Source organism: Pseudophryne corroboree, chromosome 11 (genome assembly GCF_028390025.1).
Source record: "Pseudophryne corroboree isolate aPseCor3 chromosome 11, aPseCor3.hap2, whole genome shotgun sequence".
In the NCBI taxonomy this organism is placed as follows: Eukaryota; Metazoa; Chordata; class Amphibia; order Anura; family Myobatrachidae; genus Pseudophryne; species Pseudophryne corroboree.
The window spans coordinates 17,315,551-17,337,483 of NC_086454.1; the positions used below are offsets into that span (position 1 = coordinate 17,315,551).

Here is a 21,933-nt window from a genome sequence, read left to right on the forward strand (position 1 = left end):
TGTGCTATTACAGAGCGCCTGTCTAGGTGTGGCATCTCCTGCTCCCCATGTGCTATCACAGAGCGCCTGTCTTGGTGTGGCATCTCCTGCTCCCCATGTGCGGTCGCTGAGCGCTTGTCTGGGTGTGGCGCCTCCTGCTCCCCATGTGTTATCACAAATCTCCTGCTCCCCATGTGCTATCACAGAGCACCTGTCTGGGTATGGCATCTCCTGCTCCCCATGTGCTGTCACTGAGCGCCTGTCTAGGTATGGCCTCTCCTGCTTCCCATGTGCTATCACAGAGCGCCTGTCTGGGTATGGCCTCTCTTGCTCCCCATGTGCCATCACAGAGCGCCTGTCTGGGTATGGCCTCTCTTGCTCCCCATGTGCCATCACAGAGCGCCTGTCTGGGTTTGGCATCTCCTGCTCCCCATGGGCTATCACAGAGCGCCTGTCTGGGAGTGGCATCTCCTGCTCCCCATGTGCTTCTGTATCACAGAGCGCCTGTCTGGGTATGGCATCTCCTGCTCCCCATGGGCTATCACAGAGCGCCTGTCTGGGAGTGGCATCTCCTGCTCCCCATGTGCTATCACAGAGCACCTGTCTGATATGGCCTCTCTTGCTCCCCATGTGCCATCACAGAGCGCCTGTCTGGGTATGGCATCTCCTGCTCCCCATGTGCCATCACAGAGCGCCTGTCTGGGTATGGCCTCTCCTGCTCCCCATGTGCTGTCGTTGAGCACCTGTCTGGGTATGGCCTCTCCTGCTCCCCATGTGCTGTCGTTGAGCACCTGTCTGGGTATGGCCTCTCCTGCTCCCCATGTGCTATCACAGAGCGCCTGTCTGGGTGTGGCCTCTCCTTCTCCCCATGCGCTGTCGCTGAGCGCCTGTCTGGGTATGGCCTCTGCTGCTCCCCATGCGCTGTCGCTGAGCGCCTGTCTGGGTGTGGCGCCTCCTGCTCCCCATGTGCTATCACAGAGCACCTGTCTGGGTGTGGCGCCTCCTGCTCCCCATGTGCTATCACAGAGCACCTGTCTGGGTGTGGCATCTCCTGCTCCCCATGTGCTATCACAGAGCACCTGTCTGGGTGTGGCATCTCCTGCTCCCCATGTGCTATCACAGAGCACCTGTCTGGGTGTGGCATCTCCTGCTCCCCATGTGCTATCACAGAGCACCTGTCTGGGTGTGGCGCCTCCTGCTCCCCATGTGCTATCACAGAGCACCTGTCTGGGTGTGGCATCTCCTGCTCCCCATGTGCTGTCGCTGAGCGCCTGTCTGGGTGTGGCATCTCCTGCTCCCCATGTGCTGTCGCTGAGCACATGTCGGGGTGTGGCATCTCCTGCTCCCCATGTGTTATCACAGAGCGCCTGTCTAGGTATGGCATCTCCTGCTCCCCATGTGCTATTACAGAGCGCCTGTCTGGGTGTGGCATCTCCTGCTCCCCATGTGTTATCACAGAGCGCCTGTCTAGGTATGGCATCTCCTGCTCCCCATGTGCTATTACAGAGCGCCTGTCTAGGTATGGCATCTCCTGCTCCCCATGTGCTATTACAGAGCGCCTGTCTGGGTGTGGCATCTCCTGCTCCCCATGTGCTATCACAGAGCGCCTGTCTAGGTATGGCCTCTCCTGCTCCCCATGTGCTATCTCCAAGCGCCTGTCTAGGGGGTGTATTTAATTGAAGTCGAAAAGTGCTGTCTGTCGAAAAGACGTCGGTTTTCGACTTTTTAAGGTCGACTCCTGATTCGACCTATTCAATATATCCCTAAATTTTTCGTCAAGTCGATGAATTTGACTTGTCGAAAAGCACGTGGATGGGCGGAATAGCTGCTGATCCACGTGCTTGTGTAGAAAACGGGGCCAAAACTGACAGGTTTGGGCCCCTTTTTCGACCATCTCAGTCCGACATCAAAAGATGTCGGACTGGGATGCGGACCCAGAGGAGGAGAGGGGGGACAGCCGACAGGCATAGAGGGGAGATCAGCGCTACAGCAGGATGTCACTCAGCCGCCCGATCTCACGGCAGCTTCCACACGGCTCCAGCATGCTGCTGGAGCCGGGTGGAAGCTGCCGTGAGGTCGGGCGGCTGAGTGACATCCTGCTGCCGCGTTACTGTAGCGCTGATCTCCCCTCTATGCCCGTCGGCTGTCCTCCTGCTGGTCTCCTCGCGGCTCACCCCCCTTCTCCTCCTCTGGGATTGAATAGGGGTTGTCTGATCCATTCCGACAAATACATGTCGGAATGGATCAGACTTTAATTGACTATACCCCTAGGTATGGCATCTCCTGCTCCCCATGTGCTATCACAGAGCGCCTGTCTGGATATGTACAGTATTACCACCGCTCACCACTTGTTACGTCTGTGTCTCCAGTGGCATCCCCCGCTCACCACTTGTTACGTCTGTGTCTCCAGTGGCATCCCCCGCTCACCACTTGTTATGTCTGTGTCTCCAGAGGCATCCCCCGCTCACCACTTGTTATGTCTGTGTCTCCAGTGGCATCCCCCGCTCACCACTTGTTATGTCTGTGTCTCCAGTGGCATCCCCCGCTCACCACTTGTTACGTCTGTGTCTCCAGTGGCATCCCCCGCTCACCACTTGTTATGTCTGTGTCTCCAGTGGCATCCCCCGCTCACCACTTGTTATGTCTGTGTCTCCAGTGGCATCCCCCGCTCACCACTTGTTATGTCTGTGTCTCCAGTGGCATCCCCCGCTCACCACTTGTTATGTCTGTGACTCCAGTGGCATCCCCCGCTCACCACTTGTTATGTCTGTGTCTCCGGTGGCATCCCCCGCTCACCACTTGTTATGTCTGTGTCTCCGGTGGCATCCCCCGCTCACCACTTGTTACGTCTGTGTCTCGAGTGGCATCCCCCGCTCACCACTTGTTACGTCTGTGTCTCCAGTGGCATCCCCCGCTCACCACTTGTTACGTCTGTGTCTCCAGTGGCATCCCCCGCTCACCACTTGTTATGTCTGTGTCTCCAGAGGCATCCCCCGCTCACCACTTGTTATGTCTGTGTCTCCAGAGGCATCCCCCGCTCACCACTTGTTATGTCTGTGTCTCCAGTGGCATCCCCCGCTCACCACTTGTTATGTCTGTGTCTCCAGTGGCATCCCCCGCTCACCACTTGTTATGTCTGTGTCTCCAGTGGCATCCCCCGCTCACCACTTGTTATGTCTGTGTCTCCAGAGGCATCCCCCGCTCACCACTTGTTACGTCTGTGTCTCGAGTGGCATCCCCCGCTCACCACTTGTTATGTCTGTGTCTCCAGTGGCATCCCCCGCTCACCACTTGTTACGTCTGTGTCTCCAGTGGCATCCCCCGCTCACCACTTGTTATGTCTGTGTCTCCAGTGGCATCCCCCGCTCACCACTTGTTACGTCTGTGTCTCCAGAGGCATCCCCCGCTCACCACTTGTTATGTCTGTGTCTCCAGTGGCTTCCCCCGCTCACCACTTGTTATGTCTGTGTCTCGAGTGGCATCCCCCGCTCACCACTTGTTATGTCTGTGTCTCGAGTGGCATCCCCCGCTCACCACTTGTTATGTCTGTGTCTCCAGTGGCATCCCCCGCTCACCACTTGTTATGTCTGTGTCTCGAGTGGCATCCCCCGCTCACCACTTGTTACGTCTGTGTCTCCAGTGACATCCCCCGCTCACCACTTGTTATGTCTGTGTCTCCGGTGGCATCCCCCGCTCACCACTTGTTATGTCTGTGTCTCCGGTGGCATCCCCCGCTCACCACTTGTTATGTCTGTGTCTCCAGTGGCTTCCCCCGCTCACCACTTGTTATGTCTGTGTCTCCAGTGGCATTACCCGCTCACCACTTGTTATGTCTGTGTCTCCAGTGGCTTCCCCCGCTCACCACTTGTTACGTCTGTGTCTCCAGTGGCTTCCCCCGCTCACCACTTGTTATGTCTGTGTCTCCAGTGGCTTCCCCCGCTCACCACTTGTTATGTCTGTGTCTCCAGTGGCTTCCCCCGCTCACCACTTGTTATGTCTGTGTCTCCAGTGGCTTCCCCCGCTCACCACTTGTTATGTCTGTGTCTCCAGTGGCATCCCCCGCTCACCACTTGTTATGTCTGTGTCTCCAGTGGCATCCCCCGCTCACCACTTGTTATGTCTCTGTCTCCAGTGGCATCCCCTGCTCGTCATGCTGAAGGACCGCATTGAGGAGGTGACCGGATACAGCTTCAATTCTCTGCTCTGCAACCTGTACAGACACGACAAGGACAGCATAGACTGGCACAGCGACGACGAGCCCGACCTGGGCAGTAATCCCGTCATCGCGTCATTAAGCCTCGGAGAGACTCGTGTTTTCCAGATGAGGAGGAAGCCTCCGCCTGTAAGTGGATGATGGAGCCGTGAAACCTTAGGGGAGGAGTACACCGTTCTCAGTCTGTGCTGCACTAAAACTTATGTGCAATAACCTGGTTGCTATGGGTTATTGCACATAAGTGCAATAACCCATGGTTAGTCAGACCACTAATGCTACAGGTTCATTTATACTGGTTAGACACTCCTATCCAATCCGCTGTGACCGTACGCTGGACCCTCCTGAGCTGAAGACCTTCAAGGGACAAATGGGGCCCCAGTATGGCTTGAGGGCTGACGTCGAAACTGACCTAAATGAGTCCTGTATGATGGGGATTCTGACCCTATGCCGCTGTGATACATCTTATTGTGAATGGCTGGCAGAACCCTGTGTTTTCCCCATTGTCTGTTAGATAATCTTGTATAATGGGAGCTGGAGGCAGCTTATGAGATAAGTGATGTAGCAGATGTCTCCCCCGCAGACAGGGTGATAGCGGTGGCTCCTCTTGGAGCTATTGTTAATGTCAGTGTGTAAATTGGGCACCGTGGGAGGTATAATGGGATCAGCAAGGGATCTAAACATGACGCTGTCTCCCACTTACAGTCTGCACCAAAGTCACAACCACCTCCCACACACCTGCTAATACGCAGCCGGGGGGTCTGCCATTCAATGCAGCCCGGGGAATCACTCTGTGCTGCGCACATGCATATATGTCTGTGTCTATATGTGTGTGTTGTATGAGGTTTGTATTTGTGCGTCTAAAGAGGTGGGGGTGGGAGGTGAGACGGCTCCTTAACACTGAATAGGAGATCGGTCTGTGATCCAGCGCAATGAGGCAACGTCTTCCTTCTGCGGCCTCCGTGGTGGATTTGTGAACCTGACCTCACATGAGAGCTCGGCTGGAAAACAGAATAACCTTGAGCAGCTGTTTATCTTTGTTGCTGTTGGATACAACATTGTTTGTACGTTGTATCCCGGACAGAATAAACCAGTTTTGTGAAGGTTTAGAAGGTAGTTTAAAAAAAACAAAGCGATTCTATAGAACAAAAATTGCAGGCGGGTGCATACAAAGTCGTCTGAAGGTGAGTAGCTGTAATTGTGGTGCATTGCAGTTATCTTTCATTTAACCCCATGTAACATTGTATGACGTTGTCATTGCTTGAAAATGACTCTTTAATGTGAATAACGCTATAACCTCACACCCCATAATCCATTTATGTTATCATGGAGTCCTAATGGGGTCCTAATGGCAGGCGACACGTGATATAACTGTGGGTGGGATATGATGTTGTTGGGAGCAGGAACGCATTAATATTAGAGATGAGCGGGTTCGGTTCCTCGGAATCCGAACCCGCCCGAACTTCAGTTTTTTTTTTTTACACGGGTCCGAGCGACTCGGATCTTCCCGCCTTGCTCGGTTAACCCGAGCGCGCCCGAACGTCATCATCACGCTGTCGGATTCTCGCGAGGCTCGGATTCTATCGCGAGACTCGGATTCTATATAAGGAGCCGCGCGTCGCCGCCATTTTTCACACGTGCATTGAGATTCATAGGGAGAGGACGTGGCTGGCGTCCTCTCCGTTTATAGAGATTCGAGAAGAGAGTGAGACAGAGAGAGACACAGTAGTAATTTTGGGGAGCATTAGGAGGAGTACTACTAGTACTTGCTGAAGTGATAGAGAGAGATAGTGTGACTGTATTATCTGACTTGTGGGGGAGACACTGACAGTGGGGAGCAGTTAGAGTCTGAGAGCAGGACTCAGGAGTACATATAACGTACAGTGCACACTTTTGCTGCCAGAGTGCCACACTGCCATTGTTTGTGACCACACTGACCACCAGTATAATATATATTGTGATTGTCTGCTTAGGACTCAGGAGTACTATTTGCAAGTTGCTGATAGTGTGACCAGTGACCTGACCACCAGTTTAATAATCACCACCAGTTTATGAGTTTAATATATATATATTGTAACACTGTAGGGGTGCAAGGTGCCTTTTCCTGGGGAATATGGCAGCACGCAGCAGCTGAGGAACAACACAAGTCCAGTTTCTGGTACAACTGACCCCGGCCAGTTTTATTGAAACAGAAAATAAAACAAACCCCAAAATAAAAATACCTTGCCTGTCCGGCACTAACTAAACATAAGATGTTCCTAACTGTCACTAAACAAAACACAGAGTTCTTCAGTACATACTGTATAGCTTACTTGCATCAGAAAGCGTGTCTCTCACACACAGATCCTGCAGCCTTCCCAGGCAGTCTGCCCATACTAATCAGGTTAGAAGCACTATATCACTCTTACACAGCTGAAACCCTGATTAGCCCTCTGTGAGGCCAAAGACCCGAACTGGGCCCAATGTCTAGAACTCGCCTTATCTCTCTCTCAGAGCCTTTACCCAGCTTTTACAGCAAACTGAAAAGGTTCAGACAAAACAAAAAGCATTTTTCCTAGAAGTTAACATTTTCTAAAACATGTAAGACAAGAACCTGGGACAAATATACCTGCCCTCAAACACTATCCCAGTGTTCTTGTCACATATCCCCCTCCCCTGTTTCGACCTAGGGGCCGGAACACTTGTAGCCCCCAAACAGAAGATGCGAGACAATGCATCTGCGTTGGCCAATTGTGTTCCCGGTCTATGTTCGACAGTAAACTTAAAGTCCTGCAACGCTAGAAACCATCTAGTTACACGAGCATTCTTGCCTCTATTTACATACATCCATTTTAAAGGGGCATGGTCTGTCACTAGTCTGAATTGTCTACCCAAGAGGTAATATCTCAAGGTATCTAGTGCCCACTTAATGGCCAAAGCCTCCTTTTCCACAATGGCATACCTTTTTTCATGCTCATTGAGTTTCCTACTCAAATAAATGATAGGGTGTTCGTCCCCATCTCTGGTTTGGGACAGCACAGCACCTATCCCTACCTCTGAGGCATCTGTCTGTACCACAAATTCTTTTGAAAAATCTGGTGTTATCAACACCGGTTGTGAACACAAAGCCACTTTTAACGCTTGGAACGCCTTTTCTGCATCAGGGTTCCATTTCACCACATTTGACTGCTTCCCTTTGGTAAGGTCTGACAACGGCACCGCTGTGGTCGCAAAATTAGGAATAAACCGTCTATAGTACCCAGTAATTCCCAAAAAAGCCCTTACCTGTTTTTTATTCACTGGACGAGGCCAGTTTTGAATAGCATCAACTTTATTCAATTGGGGCCTAATCAGACCTCTGCCTATGGTGAAGCCCAAGTATTTGACCTCCTCCATTGCGAGGCAGCACTTCTTTGGGTTAGCAGTTAACCCTGCCTCTCTGAGTCCAGTACTGCTTGTACTTTAACCAAATGGGACCCCCAGTCTGTACTGTGAATTACCACATCATCCAAATAGGCAGCTGCATATTTTCTATGGGGCCTCAAAATTTTATCCATCGCCCGTTGAAAGGTTGCTGGAGCCCCATGCAACCCAAAGGGTAACATCTTATACTGGTACAGCCCCTCCGGAACCGAAAAGCCTGTTTTTTCTTTGGCGCTATCAGATAAAGGTATTTGCCAGTAACCTTTGGTCAGGTCCAATGTGATGAGAAACCTGGCTGTTCCCAGCCTTTCTACAAGCTCATCCACACGGGGCATGGGGTATGCGTCAAACTTGGACACCTCATTTAACTTACGAAAGTCATTACAGAAGCGTATGCTACCGTCGGGCTTCGGGATGAGCACTATGGGACTGGACCACTCACTGTTAGACTCCTCTATGACTCCAAGTTCTAACATGGTTTTAACTTCCTTAGAAATAGCTTCTCGCTGAGCTTCAGGAATCCTATATGGCTTTAAATGAACCCTGACCCCTGGTTCTGTGACAATGTCATGTTTTATTATGGTCGTTCGGCCAGGCAGCTCTGAAAATACCTCCCTATTTTGGATGAGAAATTCTTTAACCTGATTGTTCTGATCAGCTGATAATGTCTCTGACACCTTCACTGCGGGAAGCAACCGGGGTGAAGACACCGAAGGGCAAGGCTCCGCTGACAGAGACAACCTATCTTTCCAGGGTTTGATTAAGTTAACATGGTAGATCTGTTCGGGTTTTCTCTTTCCCGGCTGGTATACTTTGTAATTAACCTCATTCACTTTTTCCCTAATCTCAAATGGACCCTGCCATTTAGCTAGGAATTTGCTTTCCACAGTGGGTACCAAAACAAGAACTCTATCTCCAGGAGCAAATTCCCGTATCTTGGCACTCCGGTTATAGACCCTCTGTTGAGCACTTTGGGCCTGTTCCATGTGCTCTCTGACAACAGGTACCACGGCTGCAATCCTATCCTGCATTTGTGTTACATGCTCAATAACGCTTCTATAAGGAGTGGGCTGTCCTTCCCACGTCTCTTTGGCAATATCCAACAGCCCTCTGGGGTGTCTACCATACAACAAATCAAATGGAGAAAACCCCGTAGAGGACTGAGGAACTTCTCTGATGGCCATTAACAAGTAGGGCAACAAACAATCCCAGTTTTTCCCATCTCTCTCAACAACCTTTTTTAACATACTTTTTAATGTTTTATTAAACCTTTCCACCAACCCGTCAGTTTGGGGATGGTAGATGGACGTCCTGAGGTGAGTGACCTTAAATAACTTGCACAACTCTTTCATGATCCTTGACATAAATGGAGTACCTTGGTCAGTCAAAATTTCTTTTGGTATTCCCACTCTACTAAATACCTGCACCAGCTCCCTAGCTATCGCCTTGGTTGTGATAGTGCGTAAAGGGACAGCCTCAGGATATCGAGTGGCATAGTCCATAATTACCAGGATATACTGATGGCCCCGAGCAGACTTTAACAAGGGCCCCACGAGATCCATGGCTATTCTGTCAAACGGGACCTCTATAATAGGCATGGGAACTAGTGGGCTCCTGAAATGGGGTCTAGGGGCATGATACTGGCATTCAGGACAGGAAGAACAATATTCAGACACTTCTTTATAAACCCCTGGCCAAAAGAACCTTTGTAAAACTCTTTCAGTGGTTTTTTCTGCCCCTAAATGTCCTGCGGTAACGTGACTATGAGCTAAATCTAGTACCGTTCTCCGATAAGGCTGGGGAACTACCAGCTGTTCCACCACATCCTCACCCCTTTTGACAATGTGGTACAAGAGCTCATTACAGATGGCCATGTGGGGATACGTAACCCTGTCACCTGGTACCACAGGTTCCCCATTAACAATCTTAACATTCTCTCTAGCCTTTATTAAGGTAGGATCCTTTAACTGTTCAGACGCAAACAGATCCTTCTTTACCTCCAGGTCAGGCACGCTTTCAGTTCTAACTACTATGTCTCTGTTCCCGGCAAGAGGGTCCTCACTGGACTCCCCATCTGTCACTTCCCCAGCCAAACTAGCAAAAGGCAAAGGGCCAGAAAGTTCCGAAGACCCACGTACATCCATAAAATCACCGGTATTATCAACTGGCTTTTTACTTCTCACATCTGTTGATAACTGTGATTCCCACAGTTTCCAAAAATGAGGAAAATCCCTCCCTATTATGGCCTCATGCACCAAGGTAGGGACCAGTCCCACTTTAACCATTGCTGACCCACAACAAGTTTCTATATTCACCTCAGCAGTGGCATAATGTTGGGTATCCCCATGTATGCAAGTTACCCCAATAGGTATTTGCTGGACCTTTAAGGGGTTCACTAACCCAGCTTTCACGAGGGTAACTAAACTTCCTGAATCTAGCAAGGCCTCTACCCGGTTACCTTCTAAGAACACATCACACATTTGTTTTTCCAGCTCAGGTGAAGGTACCACAGTACAGGCTAACCTAGCAAAGAAAGACATTCTGCGACATTCAAAGGCAGCATCACATTGCATGGGTTCTTGCGTGACTGGGCAATTGGCAATAACATGACCTGGCATACCACACCTAAAACATTTAACCACACGATTATCAACCCATTTGGGCAGCATAGACCGTTCTAGCCCCATTGGCCTGTTTCCAGGGCCAGTGTTTACAGTCTCTCCAGCCTTGCGTTCTCTTAACCGCCCAGCAACGTTTTCCCACGGAACAGTCTTACCAGTCTTTACTGAAGGGCGCTGTCGAGGATCTATGGGTTGCTGGGTGGTCATCAGTAGTTCCTCTGCTGCCAAATACCTCTCTACCATGTCCACTAATTGGTCAGCAGTACCCGGGTTTCCATGGCTCACCCACTTGCGCAGGACCATGGGCAAAGATCTCAAGTAGCGGTCCATGACGACTCTTTCCACCATCTGGGGACCAGTTAATGTCTCTGGCTGTAGCCATTTTTTTGTTAGCTGAATAAGGTCGTGCATCTGGGAGCGCGGAGGCTTCTCCATGGCGTACAGCCAACGGTGCACCCGTTGTGCTCGTACTGACAGCGTGACTCCCAGGCGGGTCAGGATCTCAGTCTTTAGTTTATCATAGTCCCGAGCCTCAGCAGGGCTTAAATCAAAGTAAGCTTTTTGGGGCTCACCTGACAGGAAAGGTGCCAGCAGACTGGCCCACTGTGCTTTCGGCCAGTTCTCACGCTCGGCAGTCCTTTCAAACGTGGTCAGATAGGCCTCCACATCATCAGCCTCTGTCATTTTCTGCAGGAAGTGACTGGCTCGTATAGAACTAGAGCTGGTTGGAGCACTGACGGCCACATCTCCAACCCGAGCTGCAAGTCTCTGCACCACTTCTGCTAAGGCCTCTCTATCCTGACGCTGTTGCCTGTAAAGTTCATCAACAACTGCCTGCTGTTGTCTCTTATTTTCCTCCATTGCCACCTGCTGCTGTCTTATATTTTCCTCCATTGCCACCTGCTGCTGTCTGTTGGCCTCCTGCTGTAGTCTCCAATTTTCCTCCATTGCCACCTGCTGCTGTCGGTTGGCCTCCTGCTGAGCCGCTGTAGCTTGCAGCAAGGCTTTAAGCAGATCCTCCATGTCAACAGATTTTTCAGGCGGCTTTGCAGCTGCTTTCACCCAGGACATATATCAAACCCTCAGGGGTGAGTCTCAGTAACTTCACACTGGGCTGTATCTGCATAAACCACCGTTTTCTGCAGGCCTCACAAAGCTGCTGCTTTCACTTATGCGCAGAACGGCCTGCTTGCATTCTCCACCAAGTTGTAACACTGTAGGGGTGCAAGGTGCCTTTTCCTGGGGAATATGGCAGCACGCAGCAGCTGAGGAACAACACAAGTCCAGTTTCTGGTACAACTGACCCCGGCCAGTTTTATTGAAACAGAAAATAAAACAAACCCCAAAATAAAAATACCTTGCCTGTCCGGCACTAACTAAACATAAGATGTTCCTAACTGTCACTAAACAAAACACAGAGTTCTTCAGTACATACTGTATAGCTTACTTGCATCAGAAAGCGTGTCTCTCACACACAGATCCTGCAGCCTTCCCAGGCAGTCTGCCCATACTAATCAGGTTAGAAGCACTATATCACTCTTACACAGCTGAAACCCTGATTAGCCCTCTGTGAGGCCAAAGACCCGAACTGGGCCCAATGTCTAGAACTCGCCTTATCTCTCTCTCAGAGCCTTTACCCAGCTTTTACAGCAAACTGAAAAGGTTCAGACAAAACAAAAAGCATTTTTCCTAGAAGTTAACATTTTCTAAAACATGTAAGACAAGAACCTGGGACAAATATACCTGCCCTCAAACACTATCCCAGTGTTCTTGTCACAATATATATATATATATATATATATATATATATATATATATATATATATATATATATATATATATATATATATATATATATATATATATATATATATATATATATAGAGTCGGATCGGCACTCACCCTTCCTTGGATTTAATGCCCTGGTGCCTTCTGGTAATAATAGTATATTCAATGGATCCTGGCAAGCAGCGGCACTCAAGGACTGACTCAAGCGTAATAAACGGTGAACAGAGTTTTAATCCATTTCACAAAACAAAATACATCCAACGTTTCGGGGCGCGAACACCCCTTCTTCAAGGACAACAAGTGAGAAGTGAAGTAGTGAGAAGAATAATTACCTTTATGTGAGATGAAACCCGCCTGCGGGCCGTGCGGCAATCAATCAGGGGAAGACGCTACCACGCTTCCCTGTGTGCATTAGAGTGACGTCATCAACCAGTGCCGGTCACATGGTCCGGCGTCGTGACATGGAACGTCCGTGTAACCTGGCAACCACTTACAGCGACGCTGACCTCCCGGGCAGCTGTTTCCGTAACCAAGGCAACCCAGAGTGTTGCGGGTAATCCAGTCACGGCGGTACCAATGTCGGCACTGTGAACATAAAAACAGTGAAGTGACTTGGAAATTTAGAAAGATTAAAGTGCAAAGCAGCATAAGTTTGTGTTAAATGTATAAACGAACTGCTAAATGATTCAGATGTACAATTGTAACCTGGAGACCTGGGGGTGGTGACAGAGCGGGGGACTTGTTAAGAATGGAGGCCAGATGGATGTATCACTTGGCTACCATCAAGCCAAAAGGACTAAATGATAAAATACAATGGAGTGTTTTTTGAAAATGCTGCTTCATGTTGCCCTTTGTAGTTATACACATTATTTATATTATATACATTTATTATTATTATGTTTTATATAAAATGAGTTACAGAGCAAGTTGGCACCTCAGCGGGTAGTCTGTCAGTTACAGACACCACCTGTGGGACACCAGGTTACTGTATAATTACAAATATATGTATAATGTTTGTGCATAGTGCGGTGCTGTTTCCAGGTCTCCAGGTTACAATTGTTACAAAGTGGTTGCCAGGTTACACGGACGTTCCATGTCACGACGCCGGACCATGTGACCGGCACTGGTTGATGACGTCACTCTAATGCACACAGGGAAGCGTGGTAGCGTCTTCCCCTGATTGATTGCCGCACGGCCCGCAGGCGGGTTTCATCTCACATAAAGGTAATTATTCTTCTCACTACTTCACTTCTCACTTGTTGTCCTTGAAGAAGGGGTGTTCGCGCCCCGAAACGTTGGATGTATTTTGTTTTGTGAAATGGATTAAAACTCTGTTCACCGTTTATTACGCTTGAGTCAGTCCTTGAGTGCCGCTGCTTGCCAGGATCCGTTGAATATATATATATATATATATTTGTATATAATATATATATATATATATATATATAATATTGTATACCACCTAGCACCTACCCGTGTTTTTTTTTTTTTTTTTTTCTTTCTTCTTTATACATACTACTATAGTAGCTTACTGTAGCAGTCTGCGGTGCTGCTGAGCTGACAGTGTCCAGCAGGTCCGTTATCAGTCATTACATAATAAATATATAATATATACCTGTCCGGCTGCAGTACTAGTGATATTATATATACATATATATTGATTTCATCTCATTATCATCCAGTCTATATTAGCAGCAGACACAGTACGTTAGTCCACGGCTGTAGCTACCTCTGTGTCGGCACTCGGCAGTCCATCCATAAGTATACTAGTATCCATCCATCTCCATTGTTTACCTGAGGTGCCTTTTAGTTGTGCCTATTAAAATATGGAGAACAAAAATGTTGAGGTTCCAAAATTAGGGAAAGATCAAGATCCACTTCCACCTCGTGCTGAAGCTGCTGCCACTAGTCATGGCCGAGACGATGAAATGCCAGCAACGTCGTCTGCCAAGGCCGATGCCCAATGTCATAGTACAGAGCATGTAAAATCCAAAACACCAAATATCAGTAAAAAAAGGACTCCAAAACCTAAAATAAAATTGTCGGAGGAGAAGCGTAAACTTGCCAATATGCCATTTACCACACGGAGTGGCAAGGAACGGCTGAGGCCCTGGCCTATGTTCATGGCTAGTGGTTCAGCTTCACATGAGGATGGAAGCACTCAGCCTCTCGCTAGAAAAATGAAAAGACTCAAGCTGGCAAAAGCACCGCAAAGAACTGTGCGTTCTTCGAAATCCCAAATCCACAAGGAGAGTCCAATTGTGTCGGTTGCGATGCCTGACCTTCCCAACACTGGACGTGAAGAGCATGCGCCTTCCACCATTTGCACGCCCCCTGCAAGTGCTGGAAGGAGCACCCGCAGTCCAGTTCCTGATAGTCAGATTGAAGATGTCAGTGTTGAAGTACACCAGGATGAGGAGGATATGGGTGTTGCTGGCGCTGGGGAGGAAATTGACCAGGAGGATTCTGATGGTGAGGTGGTTTGTTTAAGTCAGGCACCCGGGGAGACACCTGTTGTCCGTGGGAGGAATATGGCCATTGACCAGCCTGGTGAAAATACCAAAAAAATCAGCTCTTCAGTGTGGAAGTATTTCAACAGAAATGCGGACAACAGGTGTCAAGCCGTGTGTTGCCTTTGTCAAGCTGTAATAAGTAGGGGTAAGGACGTTAACCACCTCGGAACATCCTCCCTTATACGTCACCTGCAGCGCATTCATAATAAGTCAGTGACAAGTTCAAAAACTTTGGGTGACAGCGGAAGTAGTCCACTGACCAGTAAATCCCTTCCTCTTGTAACCAAGCTCACGCAAACCACCCCACCAACTCCCTCAGTGTCAATTTCCTCCTTACCCAGGAATGCCAATAGTCCTGCAGGCCATGTCACTGGCAATTCTGATGAGTCCTCTCCTGCCTGGGATTCCTCCGATGCATCCTTGAGTGTAATGCCTACTGCTGCTGGCGCTGCTGTTGCTGCTGGGAGTCGATCGTCATCCCAGAGGGGAAGTCGTAAGCCCACTTGTACTACTTCCAGTAAGCAATTGACTGTCCAACAGTCCTTTGCGAGGAAGATGAAATATCACAGCAGTCATCCTGCTGCAAAGCGGATAACTGAGGCCTTGACAACTATGTTGGTGTTAGACGTGCGTCCGGTATCCGCCGTTAGTTCACAGGGAACTAGACAATTTCTTGAGGTAGTGTGCCCCCGTTACCAAATACCATCTAGGTTCCACTTCTCTAGGCAGGCGATACCGAGAATGTACACTGACGTCAGAAAAAGACTCACCAGTGTCCTAAAAAATGCAGTTGTACCCAATGTCCACTTAACCACGGACATGTGGACAAGTGGAGCAGGGCAGGGTCAGGACTATATGACTGTGACAGCCCACTGGGTAGATGTATGGACTCCCGCCGCAAGAACAGCAGCGGCGGCACCAGTAGCAGCATCTCGCAAACGCCAACTCTTTCCTAGGCAGGCTACGCTTTGTATCACCGCTTTCCAGAATACGCACACCGCTGAAAACCTCTTACGGCAACTGAGGAAGATCATCGCGGAATGGCTTACCCCAATTGGACTCTCCTGTGGATTTGTGGCATCGGACAACGCCAGCAATATTGTGTGTACATTAAATATGGGCAAATTCCAGCACGTCCCATGTTTTGCACATACCTTGAATTTGGTGGTGCAGAATTTTTTAAAAAACGACAGGGGTGTGCAAGAGATGCTGTCGGTGGCCAGAAGAATTGCGGGACACTTTCGGCGTACAGGCACCACGTACAGAAGACTGGAGCACCACCAAAAACAACTGAACCTGCCCTGCCATCATCTGAAGCAAGAAGTGGTAACGAGGTGGAATTCAACCCTCTATATGCTTCAGAGGTTGGAGGAGCAGCAAAAGGCCATTCAAGCCTATACAATTCAGCACGATATAGGAGGTGGAATGCACCTGTCTCAAGCGCAGTGGAGAATGATTTCAACATTGTGCAAGGTTCTGATGCCCTTTGAACTTGCCACACGTGAAGTCAGTTCAGACACTGCCAGCCTGAGTCAGGTCATTCCCCTCATCAGGCTTTTGCAGAAGAAGCTGGAGACATTGAAGGAGGAGCTAACACAGAGCGATTCCGCTAGGCATGTGGGACTTGTGGATGGAGCCCTTAATTCGCTTAACAAGGATTCACGGGTGGTCAATCTGTTGAAATCGGAGCACTACATTTTGGCCACCATGCTCGATCCTAGATTTAAAGCCTACCTTGGATCTCTCTTTCCGGCAGACACAAGTCTGCTGGGGTTCAAAGACCTGCTGGTGAGAAAATTGTCAAGTCAAGCGGAACGCGACCTGTCAACATCTCCTCCTTCACATTCTCCCGCAACTGGGGGTGCGAGGAAAAGGCTCAGAATTCCGAGCCCACCCGCTGGCGGTGATGCAGGGCAGTCTGGAGCGACTGCTGATGCTGACATCTGGTCCGGACTGAAGGACCTGACAACGATTACGGACATGTCGTCTACTGTCACTGCATATGATTCTCTCACCATTGAAAGAATGGTGGAGGATTATATGAGTGACCGCATCCAAGTAGGCACGTCACACAGTCCGTACTTATACTGGCAGGAAAAAGAGGCAATTTGGAGGCCCTTGCACAAACTGGCTTTATTCTACCTAAGTTGCCCTCCCACAAGTGTGTACTCCGAAAGAGTGTTTAGTGCCGCCGCTCACCTTGTCAGCAATCGGCGTACGAGGTTACATCCAGAAAATGTGGAGAAGATGATGTTCATTAAAATGAATTATAATCAATTCCTCCGTGGAGACATTGACCAGCAGCAATTGCCTCCACAAAGTACACAGGGAGCTGAGATGGTGGATTCCAGTGGGGACGAATTGATAATCTGTGAGGAGGGGGATGTACACGGTGATATATCGGAGGATGATGATGAGGTGGACATCTTGCCTCTGTAGAGCCAGTTTGTGCAAGGAGAGATTAATTGCTTCTTTTTTGGTGGGGGTCCAAACCAACCCGTCATTTCAGTCACAGTCGTGTGGCAGACCCTGTCACTGAAATGATGGGTTGGTTAAAGTGTGCATGTCCTGTTTATACAACATAAGGGTGGGTGGGAGGGCCCAAGGACAATTCCATCTTGCACCTCTTTTTTTCTTTAATTTTTCTTTGCGTCATGTGCTGTTTGGGGAGTATTTTCTGGAAGGGCCATCCTGCGTGACACTGCAGTGCCACTCCTAGATGGGCCCGGTGTTTGTGTCGGCCACTAGGGTCGCTTATCTTACTCACACAGCTACCTCATTGCGCCTCTTTTTTTCTTTGCGTCATGTGCTGTTTGGGGAGGGTTTTTTGGAAGGGACATCCTGCGTGACACTGCAGTGCCACTCCTAGATGGGCCCGGTGTTTGTGTCGGCCACTAGGGTCGCTTATCTTAGTCACACAGCTACCTCATTGCGCCTCTTTTTTTCTTTGCGTCATGTGCTGTTTGGGGAGGGTTTTTTGGAAGGGACATCCTGCGTGACACTGCAGTGCCACTCCTAGATGGGCCCGGTGTTTGTGTCGGCCACTAGGGTCGCTTATCTTACTCACACAGCTACCTCATTGCGCCTCTTTTTTTCTTTGCGTCATGTGCTGTTTGGGGAGGGTTTTTTGGAAGGGACATCCTGCGTGACACTGCAGTGCCACTCCTAGATGGGCCAGGTTTTTGTGTCGGCCACTAGGGTCGCTTATCTTACTCACACAGCTACCTCATTGCGCCTCTTTTTTTCTTTGCGTCATGTGCTGTTTGGGGAGGGTTTTTTGGAAGGGACATCCTGCGTGACACTGCAGTGCCACTCCTAGATGGGCCAGGTTTTTGTGTCGGCCACTAGGGTCGCTTAGCTTAGTCATCCAGCGACCTCGGTGCAAATTTTAGGACTAAAAATAATATTGTGAGGTGTGAGGTATTCAGAATAGACTGAAAATGAGTGGAAATTATGGTTTTTGAGGTTAATAATACTTTGGGATCAAAATGACCCCCAAATTCTATGATTTAAGCTGTTTTTTAGTGTTTTTTGAAAAAAACACCCGAATCCAAAACACACCCGAATCCGACAAAAAAAATTCGGTGAGGTTTTGCCAAAACGCGGTCGAACCCAAAACACGGCCGCGGAACCGAACCCAAAACCAAAACACAAAACCCGAAAAATTTCAAGTGCACATCTCTAATTAATATATGGCATAGTGCAGGGAAAGAGGTCACATGACTAGCATCCTCAGTTTGCTGCACAGAGGGGTGACAGAGTTCTGTGTATTAATCCCCTATGCTTGCGGAAGTAATCACTGGATCTTTTTTTGTTCAGAGGCTCGTGTATCTGACCTGTGCTTCCAACTTGTATCTGTGCTACCTCTGGTTTACATTCAGTATGATTCCCCCGCAGGAAGAGTGTGGAGATTACACGTATGTGGAACGTGTACATATACCACTGGATCATGGGACCCTTCTACTTATGGAGGGAGCGACACAAGAAGACTGGCAGGTGAGAAGAACACCTTTACTCTAGCACATAATCTTCGCTGCGCTGGGCTGCAGGGTGGGAGTATTCCACAGTCGCCATCAGGCGTGACTCCGCAGAGTATCTCACAACCATAATCCACATGATGTGTGATTGTACAATATTTCTAATGTATCGCAGACTCTTTATTATTTATGAAGCCCTGGAGAGTGATAAGTGACCAGCCAATCAGCTCCTAACTGCCATGTTACAGGCTGGGTTTGAAAAATGACAGTTAGGAGCTGATTGATTAAATACTAATCAATGTTCTGCAGATTCATAAGGTGCCGCTAGTTCCACAGTCGAGGAACAATGAAATGTAACATAAGGTACATGACGTGTGAGAATTCTCAGAGCAGGTATAATTAGGGGAAGCACAAAGGCTGGACATTGGGGGTCATTCTGAGTTGATCGCTAGCTGCCGTTCGCAGCGCAGCGATCAGGCTAAAAACCCGACATTTATGTGCATGTGTATGGGCTGCAATGCGCACGCGCGTCGTACGGGTACAAAGCCCTGTGTGGTTGTGCTCAGGTTCTAGCGAAGTTTTCCTTCGCACTGACGGCCGCAAGAAGATTGACAGGAAGGGGTCGTTTCTGCATGTCAACTGACTGTTTTCAGGGAGGGTTTGCAAAAACGCAGGCGTGGCTGGGCGGGTGTATGACGTCAAATCTGGACACGAATAGGCTGAAGTGATCGCAAGCGCTGAGTAGGTTCAGAGCTACTCCTAAACTGCACAAACTGTTTTTGCAGAGCTCGCCTGCACATGCGTTCGCACTTCTGCTAAGCTAAAATACCCCAGTGGGCGGCGGCATAGCGTTTGCACGGCTGCTAAAACTAGCTAGCGAGCGATCAACTCTGAATGACCCCCAGTGTGTGAATGAGGCGGGGTGGGTGTAGGACAGTCTGGAGGCACGAGGTTCATATGGCCCTGTCTGAGAGCTGACAGTCTAGCACATCTTTAGCCAACCACAGACTATTAGAATAGAGTAAAGGGGTTACATAATGAAATACTGTATGAGACCGTCTCTTGGTCCTGCAGAATATTTGGGCCCGGGCATTACAACTTGTGTGTAGTGTGCAACATGTGACCCTCCAGTTGCTGTAGAACTACACATCCCAGCAAGCCTGCCATAGTTTTGCTATCAGGGCATGCTAAAGCTGTGCCAGTGCATGCTGGGATGTGTAGTTCCACAGCAGCTGAAGGACCTGTTGAAGAACCCCTGGTGTACAAGTTTGTGCTGCAGTAATTAAAGCTCAGTGTCTGTTCTGTGTCTGCGTCACTGATTATTCCCCTGTATACTTCTATTCACCTCCATACTTTATGTTCTTCCTACTAGCACCGTGTGCCAAAGGAATATCACGACCGCCAGCCGCGGATCAACCTAACCTTCCGCACCATGTTCCGGGATATGCGAACACACGGGACTGTGACTGCTGGACAGTCTTCTGTGGACTCCCCCTAAGAACTGAGCGGTTTCTTCTCCTCCTCGTCATTCTCTACAATAAACCAGGACAGCCAATCGTTGGTCTGCGTGCAGCTCATAGTAGCCTATAACTTCATTTCTTTTTTTTTCTTTTTTAAATAAGTCTGATTTTGTTACTATATAAAGCAAATGTCTTAACCTCCTTTATTTTATTTTTTGTCTAAAACAGTTTTTACATATTTTTGTGGAAATACAAATCTATGCCTAGAGCTACAGGTATGTAGCCGACCGTGACGTGCGCTCAGGGAGGCGGCCGCCATACTCCACTGTATGGGCTATAAAAATTATTAGAATAATACAAAGATGATATTTAGAACTTATTATCATCATTGTATTATTCATATCATCTTTGTATTTTGATCATTATTATAGTCAACTTACAACCAAATCGTGTGTGTCTAAATCTGGCTGTGATACTAGATAGCGCCTCCCCAGCTATTAACCTCACTGGTATCTATAACCCCCCCTTGGTGTCCATAAGTACCCACTGTAGTATCACCCCACCACCCCCAGTGGTAATAGGTTCCCCGGTGCCAATAAACGTCCCTTAAATATCCTGGGCACTAAGTGAAGGGAGGCCGTGATACAGCAGCTGCTACTACAGGAGGCAGTTTACTGGCTGTCAGGATACTGACATCTGAGTCCCCACACCCGGTGAAATAGCGGCGTTTGGAGTCCGCGCCACCACCTGGGGGGGGGGGGATATAACTCTGTGGCGAATGAAGCGCGGCCAGCGCAAGGGATCCCAACAGCCGGGATGATATACTGATCCCGCTACCGCCACCACTTGGGTAAACGGATAAAAAGAGAGAGATGGTAAAAAGCAGCATTGAGCCCCAACATTCAGTAATCAGCGTGATAAAGGACTGACCGTAGTATACAAATAGATACAACCAATGCTTAAGTAAGATTAACAACTGTTTATTATACTGAAAAATGTATACGTATTAATACAGTATATAAAAATAGGATTTTAATTAGCTACCGGTAAATCCTTTTCTCGTAGTCCATAAGGGATATTAGGGGAATCTAGTACGATGGGGTATAGATGGGGTCCAAAGGAGCCGATGCACTTTAAATTTCTTGAACTGGGTGTGCTGGCTCCTCCCACAGGCAGTTCTAAATAAAATAGTGCCCGAAGGAGAAAGGACAAATATGAGAGAAGGAACAAACAACAATGAGTGGCGAGATTTACACATCAGCACACCACTAACATAAAACAACTCGCAACGGCCGGTAACAAAACAGCAACAACTGAACAGGTAACCATATAAAAAGAGAACCTGCAGCAAAGTCACCGCACTGAGGCGGGCGCCCAGTATCCCTTATGGACTACAAGAAAAGGATTATCCATAAAGGATATTGGGGACAACTTAGTACGATGGGGACGTCCCAAAGCTTCCAGAACGGGCGGGAATGTGCGGAGACTGCTGCAGCACCGCCTGCACAAACTGGGTATCAAACCTGTAGAACTTCACAAAGGTGTTCTTCTCTGACCAGGTAACAGCTCAGCAAAGTTGCAAGGCCGTGACTCCACGGGCAGCCGCCCAGGAAGACCCCACCGACCTTGTAGAGTGGGCCTTCAGGGACTGTGGAACAAGCAAGGCTGCCGACACATGGGCCTGTTGGATAGTAAGTCTAAGCCAATGAGCAATAGACTGCTTAGAAGCAGGGCAACCCTTTTTCTGCGCATCATAAAGCACGAACAAGGAATCAGTCTTTCTGATCCGAGCCGTTCTCTTGACATAGATCTTGAAGGCTCGCACAGCATCCAATGCCTCCAGAGGAGCAGAAGTGCCAGAACTTGACGGAACCACAATAGGTTGATTCAAGTGGAATGCAGCCACGTAGGGGCTTTTACACGATAAGGCCCCTAATTCTGAGACACGCCTAGCAGAAACCAGGGCCAATAACATCACCGTCT

The 21,933-nt window shown here is 48.8% G+C and overlaps 1 protein-coding gene across 2 annotated transcripts in view; it reads left to right on the forward strand.

Moving 5' to 3' along the window:
• ALKBH3 (alkB homolog 3, alpha-ketoglutarate dependent dioxygenase) overlaps positions 1-20,151 on the forward strand; it is a 72,515-nt gene extending 52,364 nt beyond the window's left edge. For both annotated transcript variants that reach the window (XM_063946310.1, XM_063946311.1), the window contains exons 8-10: positions 4,112-4,321; positions 18,411-18,509; positions 19,863-20,151. In XM_063946310.1, coding sequence (XP_063802380.1) covers positions 4,112-4,321; positions 18,411-18,509; positions 19,863-19,988 — 435 coding nt within the window. In that variant the 3' untranslated portion in view covers positions 19,989-20,151. The remainder of the gene's footprint in view (positions 1-4,111; positions 4,322-18,410; positions 18,510-19,862) is intronic.
• The last annotated feature ends 1,782 nt before the right edge of the window (positions 20,152-21,933 follow it).